Here is a 20,133-nt window from a genome sequence, read left to right as displayed (position 1 = left end):
TGACCTTGGAAGGTACCTTTACATCTCTCTGTGCCTCTTTTTCCTTACCTTTAAATCGGGGTAACACAAGGATGTTGTGAAGCTGTAACAAGATAATGTGTGTGAAGCCTGCTTTGGAACGTGTGAAATGAATGCTCCATTGTGAGTTTCTTCAAAACGCCTGTGCAGAGGGGTGCTGGCACAGAGTGTGAGGCCAGTCTGCCTGGATGACAGCCCAGCTCTGCCGCTTCCTAGCTGTTTGACCTTGGAAGTGACTGCCCCTCTGCATGCCTCGGCTTCACCCCATAAAATGGGAGTGTTAACAGTACCTCTTTTAAGAGCTTCTAGTGAAGATTAAATGAGAGTGATCTTCAGAAGCACTAAAAAAATGCCTGCTACATGATACACATGGTATTATATAAGCCTTTGCTATTTTTACCAAGGGCAGGGCCACTGCTGCATGTCCTGTGTGCAATTCCATCCCAGTTTCTTGCATAAAGCAGATGCACTGTAACCAGCTGTCGGATGACTAAAGGAATGGAGACACCCACTGAGCCCTCTTCCCCACCACGTAACTCTGCTCAGCTTCTCCTCCAGCTGGTACCGTCACCAATGCCCATGAAATGGTGCAGAGTGTGTGCCCCACATCCTCTCAGGTTGGTTTTTCTAGACAAAGTGCACCCTCCCTCTGCTGTAATTCAGGTCTGCAGGTCATTCCCAAGGCACCAGATGATCCAAACCAGCCTAGAGAAACATTCTTTTCCTTTGAGGCACTACATGAATGCACTGTTAAACAGATACTCTGGTTTCTCGTCTTCTTCCGGTGCTTAACCCACTCTGCCTTCTTTCCCTCCATGTGTTTCTGTCTTCCTCCGCTTCCTACCCAACTCTTCCCCCCCTGCTTCCTGGAAGCATTCCCATCTCTGACACCAGCTTTATCTGGAGTACATTCATCATCTGGCTATGCTATTCAAAATAGTTTGCCGTAAGTACCTCCCAGGTAGGCAGCCTTTGATCAGATCAGAACGCACGCACGGGAGCCAGGTCAAAGAGGCCCCTGGGGAGGGGTATCACCTTTAACTCCTTAATTGCTGGGATCCAGGAGTGGGGTTGCTGGGATCTAAGGGAGACACTGTAGTGACCTGAAAGGTGGGGAAAACACTTGACACAGCACCAGCTTGGGACAGCAGCTATTTGCTACCTGGGGCAGAAGTATTTTCAGTATTTTAATAAATGGCACAGGTGTGCAGGAGACAACTACCAGATGTCATCCTTTAAGGCCAACTCTCTATCCCTATCTGAATTCCAGGAAGCTGTCTGTGTAGGCAGGTGATTTATCAGAGAGTATTTCAAATCACAATGAAAAAGGCTGCAGTAACAGACAGAGGGTAATAAGGTTCTGTGCCTTCTTATGGATACCACCTACTTAAAAATTGACCAGCTTCTGGAATTGCTAATGCCTGATGATGATAAAAATAGCAGCCAGCATTCTTTTTTCTTGGTAAGCATTTACTTTGTTCCTGATGTTATGTGAAAGCCTTTATAAGGCTTTAGGAATTTAGCTCCATGGAGTGGTTGTAAATTACCCTGGCTTGCTTTAGTTCTCTAAATGGCCGCCTCTCCCTTGCCCCACCTAACCTCGCCCTGACTAGATAATCTGATAACTATTTTAGCTTAAATGTTAAATGTCCATCCCTTTGGAGCTGTCCCTGACCCTGAAACTAAGGAGAGAGCCCCCTAACTTGTGTTCACACAGCACCTCGCATTGCCTCATTGATTGTGTCACAGAGCTTGACACATGGAACTATTCAATCTGTACTTATGGGAAGAGGGAAGGAAGATCACTGGGTACCCTCACTGAGTGCCCCCGTGTGAGGGTCCTGGTGCTGTGCACTTGGAAAAAAAATACAGGAAATAGAGAGGCCTCCCCTCCCCTACAGCAAAAATTCTAGGGCTGTGATATGAAGATTGCACAGGGCTTCTAGCTCATCCACAGCACTACAAAATTATGAACGTGGTGTCCAAAAATTCTAGACACTATAAAGTCAAACAACCACTAGACCGATTTCTTGTTAGGTTGCTATGTTATTACCGTCTACGCTAACGGATGTCCCTCTGTGACTCAGAAGACATTTATATTCCAGTTAAGGAAAATAATTTTCAAATGAAGTATCTGGTGCCCAGAAATTTGTTTCCTTGAATCTCTAGAGAAGCGAGAGGCTATTTCTGGCTTCATCATTTTCTGTTAACTGGCACATTTTCAATTTTAAAATATAAAATAAAGAGAATGAATGATCTTCACCAGTAAAGACAGGCCTTGGTCCCTTCGGCGAACAGATTAACAGTCCTGCCCCATCACAAAGCGCAGTACTAGGAGAAATTGGTACCAGAGAAACTGTCCAGGCAACGAAAACAAACGTAAGGGGGCAGGTGGGATGAGGGGTTGAATTGCTAAACAATAAACAATAGACCTTCTTCACCTTTTCTCTCCATTTATTCATTTTTATGCTTTATTTATTTAAAACAACCACAAAATTAATGGCATATACCAAAGTCAATAGTGCCTGAAGGACTAGGGCAGTTGTATTGGCATAGTAGTGAATGAGTCCCAGATTGTAAAGCACCTGTGATAGCCTTCAAGTTTTTCCCAGCCCTCTGGCGATAACAAGCTGCCCTAAATGCAAATCCAGAGATAAGAAGATAAGGCATTTGCAGCTGGGCTAAGAAAGGTGAAAGTGCTAATCCTGAGGGGCGGGGGTGGAGGGGAAGAGCTCTGGACAGCCTCTCCATAGTGCCCAGAATGGCCCACCCGACCTTGTATGGTTTTCTGGGAAGGCACCCACCTGTGTAACTTGAATCCCACGTTCCCTTAGCCTCCCCTAAAGTTGTCATTGTGCCATAGCTGGTGGTGGTAAAATTGGAGGCGATTGCCTGTCAGCATTTGTGATTTCGCCTCTTTACCTATACGGCCACATTGCCAAATCTTCCCTAAAATTTTCTACAGATTTCCTCTATGCCACAGAAGCAACAGAGAAAGAGGAACTCACCCCAGAAAGGAGATTATAAATATTCCATTTTTCTCTCTCTTAATAAGTACAATATTTTATGCTATTTATCAAGAAATTATTGCATCTATGGTCTATAAAAGATAGGTTGCAATATAAACAGAACCAAATAATAAACAGGAAGGGCCTAGTTTAGATTCATGCATAATATTTATGATATGGGCAATCATTCACTTTGATGACAGTTCTCGTTATCATTTTCTTATAATGATTCCCCAAACCCAACAGATTAGAAGGATCTAATCCCAGTGCCTTTCTGTGGTTGTATTTTATTTGCTATTTTGTCTGGAACTGATCATGCAAGGAACTCCTGTGGTTCAATTAGTTGATTTAAATTCAAAAGAACCCTAAAAGCCTAATCTGTCCCTCACTTAGAGTAGAACTGTTCTAGTTCTATAGTTAATGTTATAAATTAAGCTCTGATGTAAATAGCCATTTTATTCCTGACACTTTCACTTGCCCAATCCTTTTGGAAAGGTGCTGGACGAAGAAGAGGCAGTTCAAGCCCAATGCTAAATTCAGCCTTGGCTTATTTGACTTCAACCCAGCAAAATGAAGAACCCGTGAAAACCAGCTGTTTCAGTCATAACCTATCCCTCTCCACCCATGACTTTCAAAAACCTTAAGAGCTTTTGCAACTATGAGGAAACTGAGGCTGTGAACATCTCGTACACCCACCTAGTGGCGTCACTTAGAAAAACCGGCTTCTCTTTCCTGGCTCAGGAACGAACACAGTGTTCTGTTTGCCAGAGGTTCTCACTTCTGAGCTGTGTACACTGTTGGCACTTAATAAATTCTCCTAGACCTAATCAATTTTGACTTAATTTGCCATTGCTACTAATGCTCCTCATGCCTGGCCACACTGACTTCTCGTAATTCTCAGAGCCCGTGTGGATTGTTGCCAAGAAACATCCCCGGCGTCGTTCTTTACTATAACTGTAAGTGGCTTTTCTCTTTTACTAGATTAGGAACATCCGAGGGGAAAATAGATGTGGAAAAAAACATACATAGGAATTTCCATTTTTTTTTAGCAACTTCTGCTGTCTCTTGGGCTCTGACAGCGGTTGGAGGGAGTTGAGATATGGGAATAGGATCACCCCTACTTTACAGAAGAGAAAATTGAGGCAAAATTTCACATACTTGCAAAAGTTCACATAACGATTTTGGGATGAAACCACAATTGGAATTGCAAGGTTTTCCACCTGTGACACCTAACTGCTTTTAACTCTACACTGGTCATGCTGCATTGATTAGCCTTGGCAAGTCTCAGCTAGGGATCATAAGAAACCACATCGGAGCCTCTTTGAGAGAGAAATTACCAAAGTTGGCACTGAGCATGAGAAGCAGAATAACAAAGGGGTAAAGAGCTTGGTAGGCAGGCCAGACAGAAGCACAGTAATCATTATAATTTTTAAAAAGCTGAACAAGTGTTAGGGAGGTTGTTTTAAATATCCTGTATTCTTATCCATTATGCAAAGGAAGGGTTAATAGGAATAATACTGAAGCTTAAGGAACGTCTACTATGTGTCAGAAACTGTTCAAACGCTAAATATGAAATAACTCAGACACCCAAACCTAAACATCCATGCTTTCTCTTATATGAGAAACCCAAAATACTAATAAAGAGCAAGATAAAAAGATGGATAATAGAACAGGGAAAGACCAACCTTTCGCAAAAGGCAAGCACACCAAGAGATGGAGCGGGAAAGGATGGGAAAGAATTAAGATGTGTTATGTGCATGTACCAACTTCCCACAGGGCATCGTTACGTATTGCAAACACGGTGCTAATAAGAAAATAAAACCTGAAAAATAAACATCTGTGAGGTAGTAACTCTAGCTGTCCACATCTGACACATGGAGGCCACAAGGTCTCTCTTCCCCAAGATCCCATAACTACAGGAGCAGAACCAGGCTTCAAGTTGGGTGCCCTTATCCTGTAGTTTAAACTGCTTCTCCAGAAGTTCCAAGGCAGAAGAGGCTACGGGGATGTGACTGTAGGGCAAGAGCACCCCTCCGGGCCTCAGGGCCTCAGGAGGCCTCCCGTGTGCAGGATATGAGGAATCTGAGCGCTTCCCTGGCTTTTCTGTGACCGCTGCTGAGGTGCAGGGTAGGCTCCATTGCTCACGGTGTCCACAAAGGCTACTTTTGGAGCACATATCATGTGCTCCTGAAACCCATTAAACAGTTTGGCCTGCTCTCTCAGGAACGTCACCTGCTGAAAACCGGGAGAAGCTGAGACAGAGCTGAACAGCTCCAAAAGGCAGCTGTGAGGCAGCCCTTACCTGGAGTCATTCTCCCCAAAGGAGGCTTTTCAGGGTCTGCTGACCAATGATGCAGCCATGCGCAGACAATTCAAACTCCCTGTTAAAACTGTAGATCCTCTGACATCCATTGCTTTTCCCATGGAAAACTAATGGGATATGGTTGTCTGTTCATTATTCCTATGGGTAAACGCTCCTATTGTTAAAGGGAGGTTCTTCACCAATCTTCTAATTAATCTGTTTTGCTTCCATATTTTAATTGACTTTTTCAATTAGGAGCACACTCGAAAAAGATTCTAAAAATTACTTGTTTAAAAATAAGCAATTAGAAAATCTCATTTTCCTATTATACTTTTTCTTTCTCATACCAACCTGATTCTGAAGTCTTTCTCAGCCAAAGCTGTATTTTTTTTCATCCCATGCCATGTAATTTAATGGCCATGTAATTCTCAGAGCTCCGATCTGTCGTTCTGCCAAGTATATTACAGTTATTTAGCATCTTTCTTCATCCTGTTGAGAGCCAGCACGGGTGTTCTGTATTGGAGCCCTTCATGGTTGCGTATTCTAATAAATTCAGTTCAGCTTGGAATTCTAACTTGATTCTAACTATCGTCTCTAATCTAAATATTACTTTGGGATGTAGAATCAACTGCAACACTCCAATGTATACTGTCAGAATTCTGTTATTATTTTTAGTCAAGTGGCCTCCAAATAAGACAAGCTATAATGAAATTAGAAATGTAAAATCTAATAATCAAGGAAAGATTTAAATGGACTACAGTGCATAAATCTGATCGTGTTAATCTTCTTAAAACTCTCAGAGGCAGTGAAGTTCCTACCCCTTAACGGGGCTCTAAAGTCCTGGCTGTCAGGTTGGAGCCTCCCACTTCCTGCCTTGTCTCTGCCTCTCCTCCTCCTCCTCCTCCCGCCCCCTCTGCACTCCAGCCTGAGAAGCTGCTTCCCATTTCCCATGTGAAACCTTCCCCGGCACGTTCTCCTCCGCTGAGTATTCTCAGTTTTTATTCCTCCCGAACATACACACAACACACGCGCACACAGCAGGTGCAGTATACGTAACACTGATATGACACACAACATGAAGGCACAGTTATACAACATACACAACACCTGTGCCACACACAGTACGTACCACAGACCTACAATAAACATGCACAACATAAACAAGACCTACAATATAAACCACACACAAAAGACATGCACCACACAAAACACCTATACCACACACAGCACATGAATCATATATGCACAGTATGTGTGACAGCATTCACAATAAACACAACACATGCCATATACAATATACCCACCATATATACACCATATACATGTACAACACACACAGCACAACACATATACTGCATACAATATATTTGTGAAATATGTACACAATATGTGTGTACAATTCACAACACGCACACCACACAATCCACATACTGTAAACACAGCACAGGTGGTTTTTCTCCGGTACGGGGAACCGAACTCATGACCTTGCGCTTGCCAGGCAGGCGCTTTTGCCGCTGAGCTAAATCCCCAGCCCCCCACCAGGCCTTTTTTTTTTTTTTTTTTTTTTTGGTTTTTCTCCGGTACGGGGAACCGAACTCATGACCTTGCGCTTGCCAGGCAGGCGCTTTTGCCGCTGAGCTAAATCCCCAGCCCCCCACCAGGCCTTTTTGTGCATCGCTTTTCCTCATTCTTTAGATCTCAGTTTAAACATCTCTTCTGAAGAAACCTTCCCTGATGCAGCTGTCTGAGTCTGACTTCTCCCACTCCCATCCCCCGCTAGAACACATATTACAGTTTGTAATTAGACTCTGATCTGGGGCAGGATTGGGTTGACTACTTCATCCCTAGTCTGTGGGCTGGTCTTTTGTTGCTCTCCTTGGTTAACCTAACACTGGACACAGTGCCTGCCACACGGTAGGACCTCAAGAAATCTCTGTTCAATGAATGAATGAATGAGATCCTAGGCTAGAATTCTGTGACCACCTACTGTTTCTACACTTGGCCTGTCCTGCTCACCGTGAGCAAATCCCCAAAAGCTTATGTGGCCCATGAGCTACATCCTCCAAATTAGTCCTTGGCATGCGCAGTCTCACTGAGACTGCCGTTCCCACAAGACTCTCTGCAAGCACTGGCTTGGGGCTCCGGCCTCTGCCCTTCAGAAGCTAAGCAGCCCCTACTCCTCCACCCCCGAGGCTGGACCCTGTTCCCTTCATCTCTTGGGAAGCAAATGTCTCACCAAGAAGTAAAAGGTGGAGAGGAGAGCGTTGAAACTAAACAAAACCTAGCAGCCAAAGGAAGATTCTTCCAAGACATGTATGTCTTAATTTCTTGGACTAAAGTTAGGAGCTACTGTTTATGACACTTCTGTTTTGTTTCACGATGATGTACAAGCATGCTTCACATTTCTGACGCTGCCCTGTCATTCGGTTGTGACAACTTGCTTTGATAATCAACAGTTTTCGTGCAATGATGCAAGCCTAAAAAATCTTACCCCTTAACAAAAACTTCCATAACCAATTGTTTACTGTGTCAGAGAGCACGGTATGTTTTCACAGTAGCTTTTCCTTTAGGATTTTAGAATCCTTTAGGATCCCTTAACACAAATTCTGTGTTCTAGAGCCTTCCAGTGCTTGTGTGCCTCAGACATCCATGAACTATGAACCAAAATTCTTCAGAATATGAATGCCAGATACAACCAGGGTTCAGGGCTTTCCTTAAATAGGGGTACTTGAAAAAATATCATGCAGAACTGAAAATAACTTAAACATAAAATATTTGAATAAGTAAAACTAAGTAGACTTTCTCACGCTTTGATGGGAGATTTTATTCTATATGGAAAAATCAAAGAGTCAGTTGAAATACTACTAAGTGTATGATCCTATACTTCCTGGAAACAAAATATTATATGCAATCATTTTTTCTTTCTTTGACATTAATAACAACATGTACTCAGTGCTTACTATCTGTCATGCATTTCTCTAAGCCTTAAGCATGGGTTAACTCATTTACTTGCACAATAGCTCTTGGAGGAAGACACAATAATTATTTTCAGGGTACAGATGGTGCTCACTCCAAGTCATATAGCTAGGAATGGCAGAGGCATGCTGTGAGCCCAGAATTTGTGAGATTTGCTATTCCCGTGTCCTCCTACTGATGGATAAGCCAGGTGAATACTTTTTTTCATTCCCACATCCAGATAGATAACAATTAAACTTTTGTTATGCATTCTATTATTTTGTGAAAGATAAAGCTAGCTTTTTATTTTCGCTAGTTCTTAACCATTGCTAATAAATAGTTTGGTATCATGATGAAATTGAGGTGGGTAGACCTGGATTTAAAATGTAGCTCTACCTCTTCCCATGTACGACCTTGGGAGACTGCCTTATAATTCGGATCCCATCCGCCTTTTGGGAAGCAGAGATCCTTACTGTTGTCATAAGGAGAAAATGTGATAACCATATATAAATTGACTGGCACACAGGTGATCAATAGCTTTCTTTATTCCAAGTGTAAGAGGACATTAGGAAATTACATTATTGTCATGAAAAGGAAGGGTCCATCAATAAGTTATGAATTCAGTGTCATAAACCATATGCTCTTAGCCAAAAATAGTTATTGTTTGCTAAGAGTCACAGTCCAATGAAGGGTGACACTACTGATAAGAAAACTACATTTTCCCAACCAAATTTTGTATGAGCAGTTACAAAACATTACATTGAAAGGCTGGTGATCGAAGGAACAATCAAATGAGTAAACAAAATTTAGCCTGCTTGTGGAAAGGTGGATATTTCACTGATTCCATCCTTTTTCTATGGGATTCTGTTTTCCCGACCTGCCCCCATTAGAGCTATCTGCGTATCTGTGTACACAGAGTCACAGGTGCACCTTGTATATGCAGATCCCCCAGGTGTCAGCTGCCAAGTAGCATTTGTGGCTAAAGAGAGTGTGAACTGAAGGTACCAGAGAAAAGCCTGAGGTAAACGAGCCTCAATCTAAGAAATGCCATTCTGTGAACTGCCCTGCACTCAGCCAATGGGCAGAAGCTATGTTTTGCATCCTGTGACCACCTCCCATCACCGATGACACACTTGCCCTTGGGATCTGACATAAAGGCAGCCAAGTCCGAGACTGGTCACACAAGTGCACTGTAGGAGCTAAGGTCTCAGAGTCAACTTTAACAACCTGAAAGGCCCAGGCCGTTCATCGTCCAGCGAGGGGAAAAAAAGAGTAGTAAAGTACGAGAGGCCTGAAGAAAGTTGACGGGGCTGGAGGGATCCTGCGAAGTCACAAAGCAGTGAGTACAGTGAGGAGTTAAAAAAATAATAATTGAGCAGACTTATACAGAGAAAGATGGAAAAGGAAACAGCTATTCTTAGGCTGCTTTAACTGAGGTGGGTTTCAACAAGCAGTTCCAGTTTACATCTATCTTTACAGCAGACTGTCCACTGCATGCCCTAGGGTGTCTATTTGTATATAGGAAGATGACCAGAAGCATCTGCAATATGAACTTGAGGAGACCCACTGGCATTGCCCATTGCTATAGACTCTTATTAGATTGCCTGTGCCTTCGAATGTGCCCAGTTCCCGCCTTGTTATCCTTCTCGAGAGGGTGACATAACTGTTAATGCTGAAAGCAGACCCTTAGGATGAGGACTGATGGCGCAGACCCCAGGGCTGAGCATAGGATGCATGTCTGCCCCTGTCTGCGGCAGTGAGGGGAGAGTCACACACCACAGACGCTTGAGCCGCCAGAAGTGCAGCTGAAATTAGTGGGAAGCAGAGTGAAAACTCCAGATGTTTAGAGCGAGGGTGACTGTAAACACGCATTCCCCCAGATCTGCCACGCTTGCTTTTAAAATTATTTTTAAATCTAGTAAACAAACCCGTATCCTCTTCTCCTGCTTGCAGATAGACTGATTCTTTAGGGAATGATAACGCTGAAACTGCTTAACACAGTTTGCTGTTCTTTCTCCAGCAGTTGCATAACTCACACATTAACAGTCTCACAATTGGTAGTTTTGAAAACTTGGGGGCTAAGTATGAACACCACCGTACGCACTAACTCTTCCAACCGCTTGTATGCACACCTGGCCCTGAGGGTTTTTATGGTTTTCTCTTTTGCCGTCTTCGGTGTCCGCATGTTCCTGCGGCCATCAACATTCTTCGCTAGATCATGTCATGACGTTAAATTTGATACTCCCTACATGGGGTAGGGTGGGGATAGAAGGTAACAGCCCTCATGCAGCAAAGCAGTGAGTTCCAGGGGGTCACCCAGCTTCGTGCCTGAGAGCCTCGCCTGTGCACGTACCACCAAGAAAGGTCCGCTCCTGTGCCTCCACTGCCACTGCATCAACAAGCTGAACTACGGGGGCTGGGGATTTAGCTCAGCGGCAAAGCGCCTGCCTCGCAAGCGCAAGGTCGTGAGTTCGGTTCCTGGTACAGGAGAAAAAAACCAAAAAAAAAAAAAAAAACAAGCTGAACTACGGAAACCCTCAGCCAGTCTGGACGCACACTGAACACTCTCACTCCTGTCTCCACTGCACAACTACGTCTCATAATTTTCGCCATTTGACAGCACTCTTGTGTGTGCAAACTAGTGTACAGCAGGTTCAAAGGCCGTTTGATGGGTCACAGTAAATGTGCCCTTCTGACTGCCTTCCTTCCTGTCTATGAAAATGATCTTTTCCTTTACTCTCAGCAGTCCCATTTCTTTGTAATGTATTGTCAGGGTTTCAAAGAAAGAAGATAGAAAGAAGGAAGGAAGGGAGGGAGGGAGGGAGGAAGGAAGGAAGGAAGGAAGGAAGGAAGGAAAGAAGGAAGGAAGGAAGGAAAGAAGGAAGGAAGGAAGGGAAGAAGGAGGGTGGGAGGGGAAGGGAAAGAAGGAAAGAAAAGGGAAGGGAAGGGAAGGGAAGGGAAGGGAAGGGAAGGGAAGGAAAGGGAAGGGAAGGGAAGAGAAGGAAGAGAGCAGGGAAAAGACAGGAAAGTATGAAGGAATCCTAGGAATCTTCTCTGGTCAACAGATTCAAGCAACCTTGATAATTAGGTAATATTTGATTCAGTCCTCTCAACACACACACACACACACACACACACACACACCCACAAGCCCCACAACTCTTACTATGGTAGATATGGTGTGAGTGTGAATCGATCGACATAGGAGTTGCAAGCTACTCTTAACGCTTCTCACCCCGATGTGTTCATTTCACAGGGCCGTTGTTCAAGAGAGAACTGCAAGTATCTTCATCCTCCGACACACTTAAAAACTCAACTAGAAATTAATGGGAGGAACAATTTGATCCAGCAAAAAACTGCAGCAGCAATGCTCGCCCAACAGATGCAATTTATGTTTCCAGGAACTCCACTTCATCCAGTGGTGAGTGTGTCTTAGCGGAGATGGGCTTGCTGATTGAAATGTCTGTAACAGGCAATGCCACAGTGACCTAACACGATGTCTTTTACGTTTTCTATTTGCTTACAATGACAGCAAATAGCTTCAAAATGCAATAGATGCTGAAAAAGTTGTTTTTAAATTAAATGAAAAGTGTGTGGCAACAGGAGGCAAAGACAGTTTCTAACCAGCATGTGCAAAATATGCATCACTCCAACTCTTTCTCGTCAGTAAACTCCATAGGTGAACCACTGTAGAAAATGTAGTTCTGTAAAACCAGTTCTACATTTTCAATGACAGTGTGGGTTAATGATGTACTGAAGATGTTGTGATGCCTAAGATATCTTTAGAAATGTAGCTGCATCATTTTATGGCGCAGGAAAGTGAAAAATGAGAGGTGAATGATTTCCAGTGCCAGGCAGGCAATGGATGAATCGGGAAGCTGGGACTTGAACTCACATTATCCAGGGTATTTTCTGCAGCATGCTCCAGCAGGAGCCAGATTAGAGCTCCACTAAGACAGATGATGCCAGAGCCCCAAGCTTGGAGACTCTGCCCAATCACTTTGTCCTCAGCCCTGTAGGCCTGCAAAGAGGGCGGCAACTGGGACAAGGACCACAAGTTAATGGCCAGGGAGTGAAGTAAATGCTTATGTATTGTGTAGTATGTTTTCCCTGATTTCAGTGGTTGAAGGTACTTCCTGAAAGGTCTGGAAATTATTCTAGAAATGAGGCCCTGAGGGAAAGGAGTGCCTCTGGCTTTAATGGGCCCATTTACATTTGTGAACTATTTGTTAAAAACAAACTAATTTAAAAGAAAACAACAAAGCCAAAGTGAGTGAAATTTGCTGCTTTTTTTTTTTTTAAAGTACATGCACAAAAGACTATTGTATAAAAATCAGTCTTTATTGTCAGAAAAGTCTGTGTGGCTGCAAGCTGCTGAATTAAAAGGGACAGCTTCCAGGGAGCTACATTTTCTTAGTGTGCCTGTGAGAGGAGTGGGGGCAACAGGAGAAGAGAGAATCTCAGCTGATTGTGAGCAGTTCTGCTTATCTTCAGGTTTCTTTACCACCAAGCCAGAGCCAGAACTGGTTTTGCAGAGTTAAAAAAAAAAAAAGCTAGAGGCAAGAGACTCCAGAATAAGGCATCGTTTTTTTTTTTGTTTTGTTTTGTTTTGTTTTGTGGGTCACTCCTTAAGGGTATCATTCCTTTTGGGGATGGACAGACACATAAAAAGGGAGTGAGACTGGGTGAGGGAAGGCTGCCTGGAGGAGGTCTCAAATATATGTATCCTTCTGGCTCTATTTAAAACAACATACATATATAATTCATGGTTTTCTTTTATTGGGGTACAGATAGAAATTATGGTATTAAATTACCCAAACACTAAAATAATGTAGTTATGCATATTAAATAATGTCTTTGGCAATAAATTTAGATCCAGCAAGGTCAACATAGTAACAGGACATTATGTGTCTGACTCATTTGAGTCAGACACTTCCTATTTATTCAGAATTAATAAGAATTGACCCTAGTACTCAATGACAGCAGTGGTAATGCAAAAATTCTATTCCTACCAATTACTGTGTTTATGTATTGGTGATCACCTCTGTACAAAAGAAGGAATGTTCAATTTGGTATGGTGGTATACACCTGTTATCCCAGCACTTGGGCTGAGGCATGAGGATCACCGTGAGTTTGATACCAGCATGGGCTACATAAGCAAGCTCAAGGCCAGTCTGCACCACATAGCAACCACCCTGCACCACCCTGTCTCAAAAAAAAGTTTAAATATTTCAGCAGAGGATTTTAAATCACAGAATTATTAAAACAAAAAATATGACAAGTCTAAAAATCATCAACTCTACCAACGAATCACTTCTGAATTTCAAGAATGTTACCCTCACACAGTGTAGCTGGCTGAATATTGGCCTTGAAGTTTCCTGGATCCTATACCTGTCACCTTATATGGAAACAAGGTTGTTGTAGATGTAGTTACTTTAAGCATCTTGAGACAGTTCTATCCTCCTAGATTAATGTAACCACAAGTGTCATTCTAAGAGATGGACAGACAGAGAGTTGGCACAGACAGGAGAAAGGCATCATGTCCACAGAGAGAGGATGGAGTGATGTGACCACAAGCCAAGGAATGTCATCAACCAGCAAAAGATGGAAGAGATAAGGAACAGAGCCTCTGGTGGGAGGATGGTCCTGCCAACGACTTGGTTTGAGCCCAGTGAAACTGACTTTGGACCTCCAGCCTCCAGAACTATGGTTAAATGTGTACTGTTCTACAGGTTTGTGGTGATTTGTTCACAACAACTACAAGCAACTTAACAGATGCAGAATTTGCTTAAAAAAATAAGTTAATAAACAGTAGCAAGAATCATTCCAATTTTAATTCTCCTTTGAAGTTAAACATTTTTAAAGCATTAAGGATATTTTTTACTCCTCTTCCACCCATCCCTGAACTCCTTCTACTGAAATTTCTCCCCAGTGTCCTCCATATTACCAAACCAGCGGTCACAATGGTCACTCTTCATTGTTCCTATAGCCTGAATGTCTGTGTCTACCCATGATTCATAGTTCAAATCCTAAGCCTAAGGTGATGGTATTTGGAAGTGAGGCCTTTGCGAGATGACTAGGTCAAGAAGGTGGAGCCCTCACAAGTAGGATCAGTGCTCTTGGAATAAGAGATAAGATGACTTTCTTCCCTGGGAGGACACAGCCAGAAGTGGCTATCTATGAACCAGGCTGTGGTCCCTCACCGTACATTTAATCTGCTAGTCCCTTGACCTTGGATTTCCCTGGAACTATAAGAGATAAATTTCTTTTGTGTAAAAGCCCCCCAATTTATACTATTTTGTTATAACCACTGAAAAAGACTTAAAACAATTAAATCCAACCTAGTGATACTCACATGTAGTCCATTTCTTATTTGTTAAATCCATCTCTCTCTGATGCCTCCCATCTCTCTGTCTCTTTTGCTCATTTCATGGTTCGAGTCTACAATGACGTTCTCAGGCTGGATATTTTGTCCATCTTCTCCTTCATGGTCTCATCGATCCCTGAGTCTTGAAAACATTTTTCAGGCTGAAAACTTCCAAATACACGTTTCCATCCAGACCTCTTCTCAGATCCTCTAGCTCATGTCGCCCCCTTTCTACTGGACTCACCTTTAAATCTGTTGAAAACTAACCTCTTTATGCCACTAAATTTCCATTTCAGTAAGTGGCACTATTAGCCCACAATTTCAAAGCGAAAACTGGCCAGCCTTCCCACACATTCTCCAGTATGCACTTCTTCAGCACGTCCTCCTATATCTGCCTTCAAAGCCATCCACTTCTCTACCTCCCAGCACCCTCGTCTGAGCCACCATCAAACTTTCCTGCAAACACCTTCTAAGCATTTCCTTCCTCCATTCCACTCTGGCCTTACTCTAGCAAATCTTATATAAAGCAATCAAAGGAATCTTTTAAAAACATAACTAGGATCCTCTCTCTCCCTCCTTCCCTTAAGATCTTTCAGTGCTGTCCTATGTCTCAAAGCTTAAACATTTAACCTTGGCTGTGACCTCTAAGGTCTTTTGTGTTCTGGTCCCCACCCAGCTCTGGAAAACCAGGACTTACCGAGGTACTGGGAAAGAAAAGCAGAGAAAGGGAAATGGGGGAGAGAAACACAGGAGGTGGAGTGAAGAACAGAGGGAGGAAACAGCAGGACCAGCATTTCAGAAGCGATTTTCTTTACGAAGGCTTTCTGCATCCTGTCTTCTGGCCTCTTCAGCTGAGGATTACCTCTGAGAGATGACAGGGACCAAATGGTCCCTGCCTCTGACAGCCTGGCAGTGGCACTTGTGCAGGAGCTGCAGGCTTAGTCCAGGCTGGAGATGCTTTGCCTGCACAAACGAGTCATTGAAAAGAGCTGCCCTTCTCTCTTCTCAGCTGCCAACCATGAACCAAATTCTGACACCAGGATGTACTGTTGGCCTTGACTTCATCCCAGGAGATTCACTTTATTCCGGGATCTAAGTGGCATTTTTCCAAGGCAGCAGGGTCCAAAGTATCCCATCAGAAGCTCAAGCAGGTTGTGGGATATGCACCTCTTTCTATAGATGTCCAAAAACATACAGGCAACTGGTGTACTGGGGTGTTTTTTCATCCCTCTTTTTTTTAAAAAAACAAAATCTAGGAGTGCAGAAGAGCGGATGTGTTCCTCAGCTTTCTGTTGCCTGACAAATACCTCAGAAAAACAACTGAAAGGAGAAAATATGTATTTGGACCCACAGTTTTAGAAGTTTCCACCCACAGTCACTTGTCTCCATTGCTGCTGGGCCTGTGGAGAGGCAGAACAACATTGGTGGAGACTGCATGGTGAAACAAAGCTAAGCTGTTCACCTCAGAGTGGCCGGAAGCAGAAAGTGAGAAGGGGCCAGGGACAAAATACACACTTCAAAGGCTGTCACTAATGACCTTTTTTATCCAACTGGCCCCGCCTCCTAAAGGTTGCACCAACTTCTAATAGCCCATTAAGCTATAAATCCACCAGTGCATCAATCTACTCATGAGGTCATAATCCAGCTGCCCCTTGCTGCACTGAGAATGAAGCCTTCAGAACATGAGCTTTCATGAGACATTTCACATCCAAACCATAATCGTGAACATAGTCCCAGACAGGAAGCCAGAAGTCATGGATGCTCTGCCTTGACTCTGCCTCAGCAGCACGGACCTTGGGTTATCCTCTCAGTTCCTCTCTTATTCCCTGCTTTCACCTGCAGTCTCCGTAATTCCTGCTGTTACCCTGGCTTCTTGTGGATATTGAGATTAAAGAAGACAATGTGTGAGAACAGCACTTTGAAAATCCCAGAATTTTTACAGATGAGTTACAGTATTATGGTGCATAATAAAATACAGAATGCACATCTCAGCAAATTACCATGGCTATATTTTTTTACTAATCAACTTCAATGAAAAACACTATATATAAAAAGGAAACATCTAATTGGATCTATGTTCACTAGGTGTGTGAACCCTTAATTACTCAATTTTATGTGATAGAAAATATTTATTTTTCTCACCTCATATTTCAAAAAAGGAGAGAGGAAATTTGCTACAGTTTAATTCAATTTTATACTTCTAGTTACTGTATTGTTATGCTGATTACATTCCACTTTAGAAGCATTGAGTTTGGACCATGGAAAGTGGAACAGAAATAGCATCTTGTCCAGCATTATTCTTCAAGCTAAGTAGTTTTACTTCGCCTTTGCAGATAAAATCATAAAGCTCAGAGAGCCTTTCCAGGGGAGGAAAAAAAATGAGTAAATACCAGAGCACTGGATTTGAACTTAGGTCTCTCTGCATCTAAACTTCGTATTTTTACTTTTAAATAGCATTATTTCTCTGTGAACTATGCTATACCCATCAAGAATAAAACATACTAGAACATTCATTTTAGATCATTCAGTCAGATGGACAAGTGATACATGTTTTTGAAGGTAAATGTTGGTGAGTTGATGTATATTTATTGATGTCCAAAAAGGTTTTGAGGAGTGAGTTGTGTGTTTCTCATGTAGTTGTGACAGTCAAGGAATAACCTGTGATTACGTCACCATACTGATCTGGAGGAAGGGAAAGCTAGGAATCCGTTTCCACAGAAAATCAAATGGAGATGAGGAGGCTCTTTTCTCTAAATATTTACTTTGGTAATTGGTCTCTGAGTTAAATTATTCATTTAATACCAGTAACGTATTAATGTCAAGGGTCTCCAAATTTGCCCACACATCGGACCACATACTGCATTTTTTAATGCAAATTCCAAGGTCCCCGCCTAGAGCTGTTGCACCAGAGTTTATCTCCATTTTAAAAATTCCTCCTGGGTATTTCTGATATAGCTGGTCCATTGAATTCCTGATGTGTTGTGATTTATGACTTTTCAGAATTGATTTTGTGAAAAATTCTAATACTACATAGTTACATACCATTAAATCATTTTTTTCCAGTGGTACTAAATTATAAAACCATTACTGAAAAACCACATCTTTCTAGAGTTTTGACTCCACTGGGTAATATACACATAGAAAGTTTTGTAGAAAATCAAAGGAGAAAAATATCCTGCCATCTACTTCCCATGTTGAGACCTCATGTTGCAACTTTCTCCCAAGTGAATTTTATGTCTGAGCCATAAAAGATGTAAGAGGTACTCACAGGAGGCCTGAGCAGCAGCACTCCAAGGCCATTAGAATCACTGCTTTCAAACCTTAGCCATGTCAGGGAAGGTTTTCAATCTCGCCAGAAACTTTCTATTCAAACTATCAGTAATTTACTGATGATCACTTATAAGAGATATTCTTCTACTATTGTAAAGAAAAATGTGTTTACTAATCATAGGTTGTTATTCTTGCCGTATGTTAAACAACCCATTCGGGGTCACAAATAGACAACAGGATTATTACCTGTGATATACAAATACAGAAGCAGCATTCACAGGCAAGAGTATAATTTAATGTTAAATAATTTCATTAACATAGGATTGCACATATCTGAAATCTTGTCCTGAAGACAAATAGGCTAAAAATCACCCATAACTAACAATCAGGCAAACAAACAAACACAATCCATTCAGGCCCAATTCAGTTTGAAATTTATTCAGAAAAAAATCTTCAGCATCTTAATTTTTAAAATAATAGTTCTTTAAAGAAAAATCAGCTTTGTTGTTCCCTTAAATGTACATGATTTCTTTTCTGAAAGGTCTAATGCATATTTGCATATTAGTTGGTAGAGCTTTAAAAACTAATCATCCCATCAACCTACTAGCATATTTCTTCTTATTCCTGGATAAAGAGTATAGTAATGGAGAACACATTTAATAGTATACTAGATACTCTTATCACTGCTGTGTTGATTCTGTGACCTAGAAAACCAAACCAATTTTTAATGGCCAATTGAGAAACTGGTCAGTTGAAAGTTTGAAACTTTTCTATCCGACCTTTCAGGAACAGGAGGTTGGATTGAGGCATAGTTGATCTAAAGCCAAAAAATAGTAGATCTACATGAAAACTGCACATGAACTTGGGGAATATGCATGCTAGTGCAGGAAATGGGTACATACAGATGAGTCTGAGGCAAATAATACCCTAAATAAGCTCTACTTTTTGAATATGTATAAACTTGGTTATCTTGAAAATTAGGTATAATAAAGAATTGCTTTCATTCTTTCCCCTTTCAGAACCATGTAAGAGAAGTCAATATTAATCACTGTTCTCCATAGGTTTTTCTGCCTTAGTTTTGTATCATTAGTTTGGAATGATAAGTAATTAGAATGGAATATTACTTTCTTTTATTGAGAATACTTTCATAGGAACAAAAGTTTAATATGTTCTTTGTAACTAGACTTCTCGTATTTTGGGAACATTTCCCATATGTTCTCCGATATTTTGCAAGGTTTCAGAAAAGGAGGATCTATGTGAATTGTGTTTTTATTAAGCAAAACCAAAAAACCAATGTTAAACAAAACTTTTACATTTTACCATTGAACAGCTAACAAATATGATCATATGCAATGAATAAGTGAATAAATTTTGCTCAAATAACACTTGGTAATTTTTAAAATTTTGCTCTAATGACACTGGTAGTTGTTTAAAGTTTTATTCTAAAGAAATCCTTTTCCTGTGTTGTCTTCCTTTAACAGCCCACTTTTCCTGTAGGTCCCGCCATAGGGACAAATACGGCTATTAGCTTTGCTCCTTACTTAGCACCTGTAACCCCTGGAGTTGGGTTAGTCCCAACGGAAATTCTGCCTACCACACCCGTTATCGTTCCCGGAAGTCCACCCGTCACGGTCCCGGGCTCAACTGCAACTCAGAAACTTCTCAGGACTGACAAATTGGAGGTACTCTATTATGTTTGTGTTTAGAGATGCATTTGTGATAGAAGTATATTACGGAAGAGAATGTTTGAGATAATTCAGTTCTCCCCAAAAAACATGCATACACATGCACATTTGTCCAGTAACTACTCATAATTAAATGGCTTGAAATTAATGCCAAGTATAAAGAAAATTAGTGTATGGGAAAAATAATAACTAATACAAGTGAGCATCAGCTACATAGAATGTGTGCTTAAGGACTAAATATTTAGTAACCAACAGAATATTGAATCAGTCACTAAGCAAGCCACAAAGAAGGCTCCAAGTCCTGATAGCGTCCTGCTTTGCCAAGCATTCATACACGTATGAATGTGATTCTAGAACTAGATTCTAGAAGTTCCAGAAATGGTCTAGAGCCCGGCAGTCATGACAATGGGGGATACTCAAGGTGGCAATAAATAGGACTACAGCTATTAACAATGGGTATAATCACATTTCAGTATTTTAAGTATAACTGTGGCTGATCCAGAATGTTCCAGAATATCAGCCTCGATA

The 20,133-nt window shown here is 41.8% G+C and overlaps 1 protein-coding gene across 6 annotated transcripts in view; it reads left to right on the top strand.

The window, feature by feature from the left end:
* Mbnl2 (muscleblind-like splicing regulator 2) overlaps positions 1-20,133 on the top strand; it is a 152,569-nt gene that overhangs the window by 88,869 nt on the left and 43,567 nt on the right. For all 6 annotated transcript variants that reach the window (XM_005374087.2, XM_005374092.2, XM_005374085.2 and 3 more), the window contains exons 3-4: positions 11,540-11,704; positions 19,402-19,602. In XM_005374087.2, the coding sequence (XP_005374144.1) occupies positions 11,540-11,704; positions 19,402-19,602 (366 nt within the window). The remainder of the gene's footprint in view (positions 1-11,539; positions 11,705-19,401; positions 19,603-20,133) is intronic.

The sequence above is a fragment of the Chinchilla lanigera genome, unplaced genomic scaffold, assembly GCF_000276665.1.
Source record: "Chinchilla lanigera isolate Chin_1 unplaced genomic scaffold, ChiLan1.0 scaffold00003, whole genome shotgun sequence".
Lineage (NCBI taxonomy): Eukaryota > Metazoa > Chordata > Mammalia > Rodentia > Chinchillidae > Chinchilla > Chinchilla lanigera.
The sequence above is the reverse complement of the archived record's forward strand: the minus strand, read 5'-3'. Positions and strand labels throughout refer to the sequence as shown.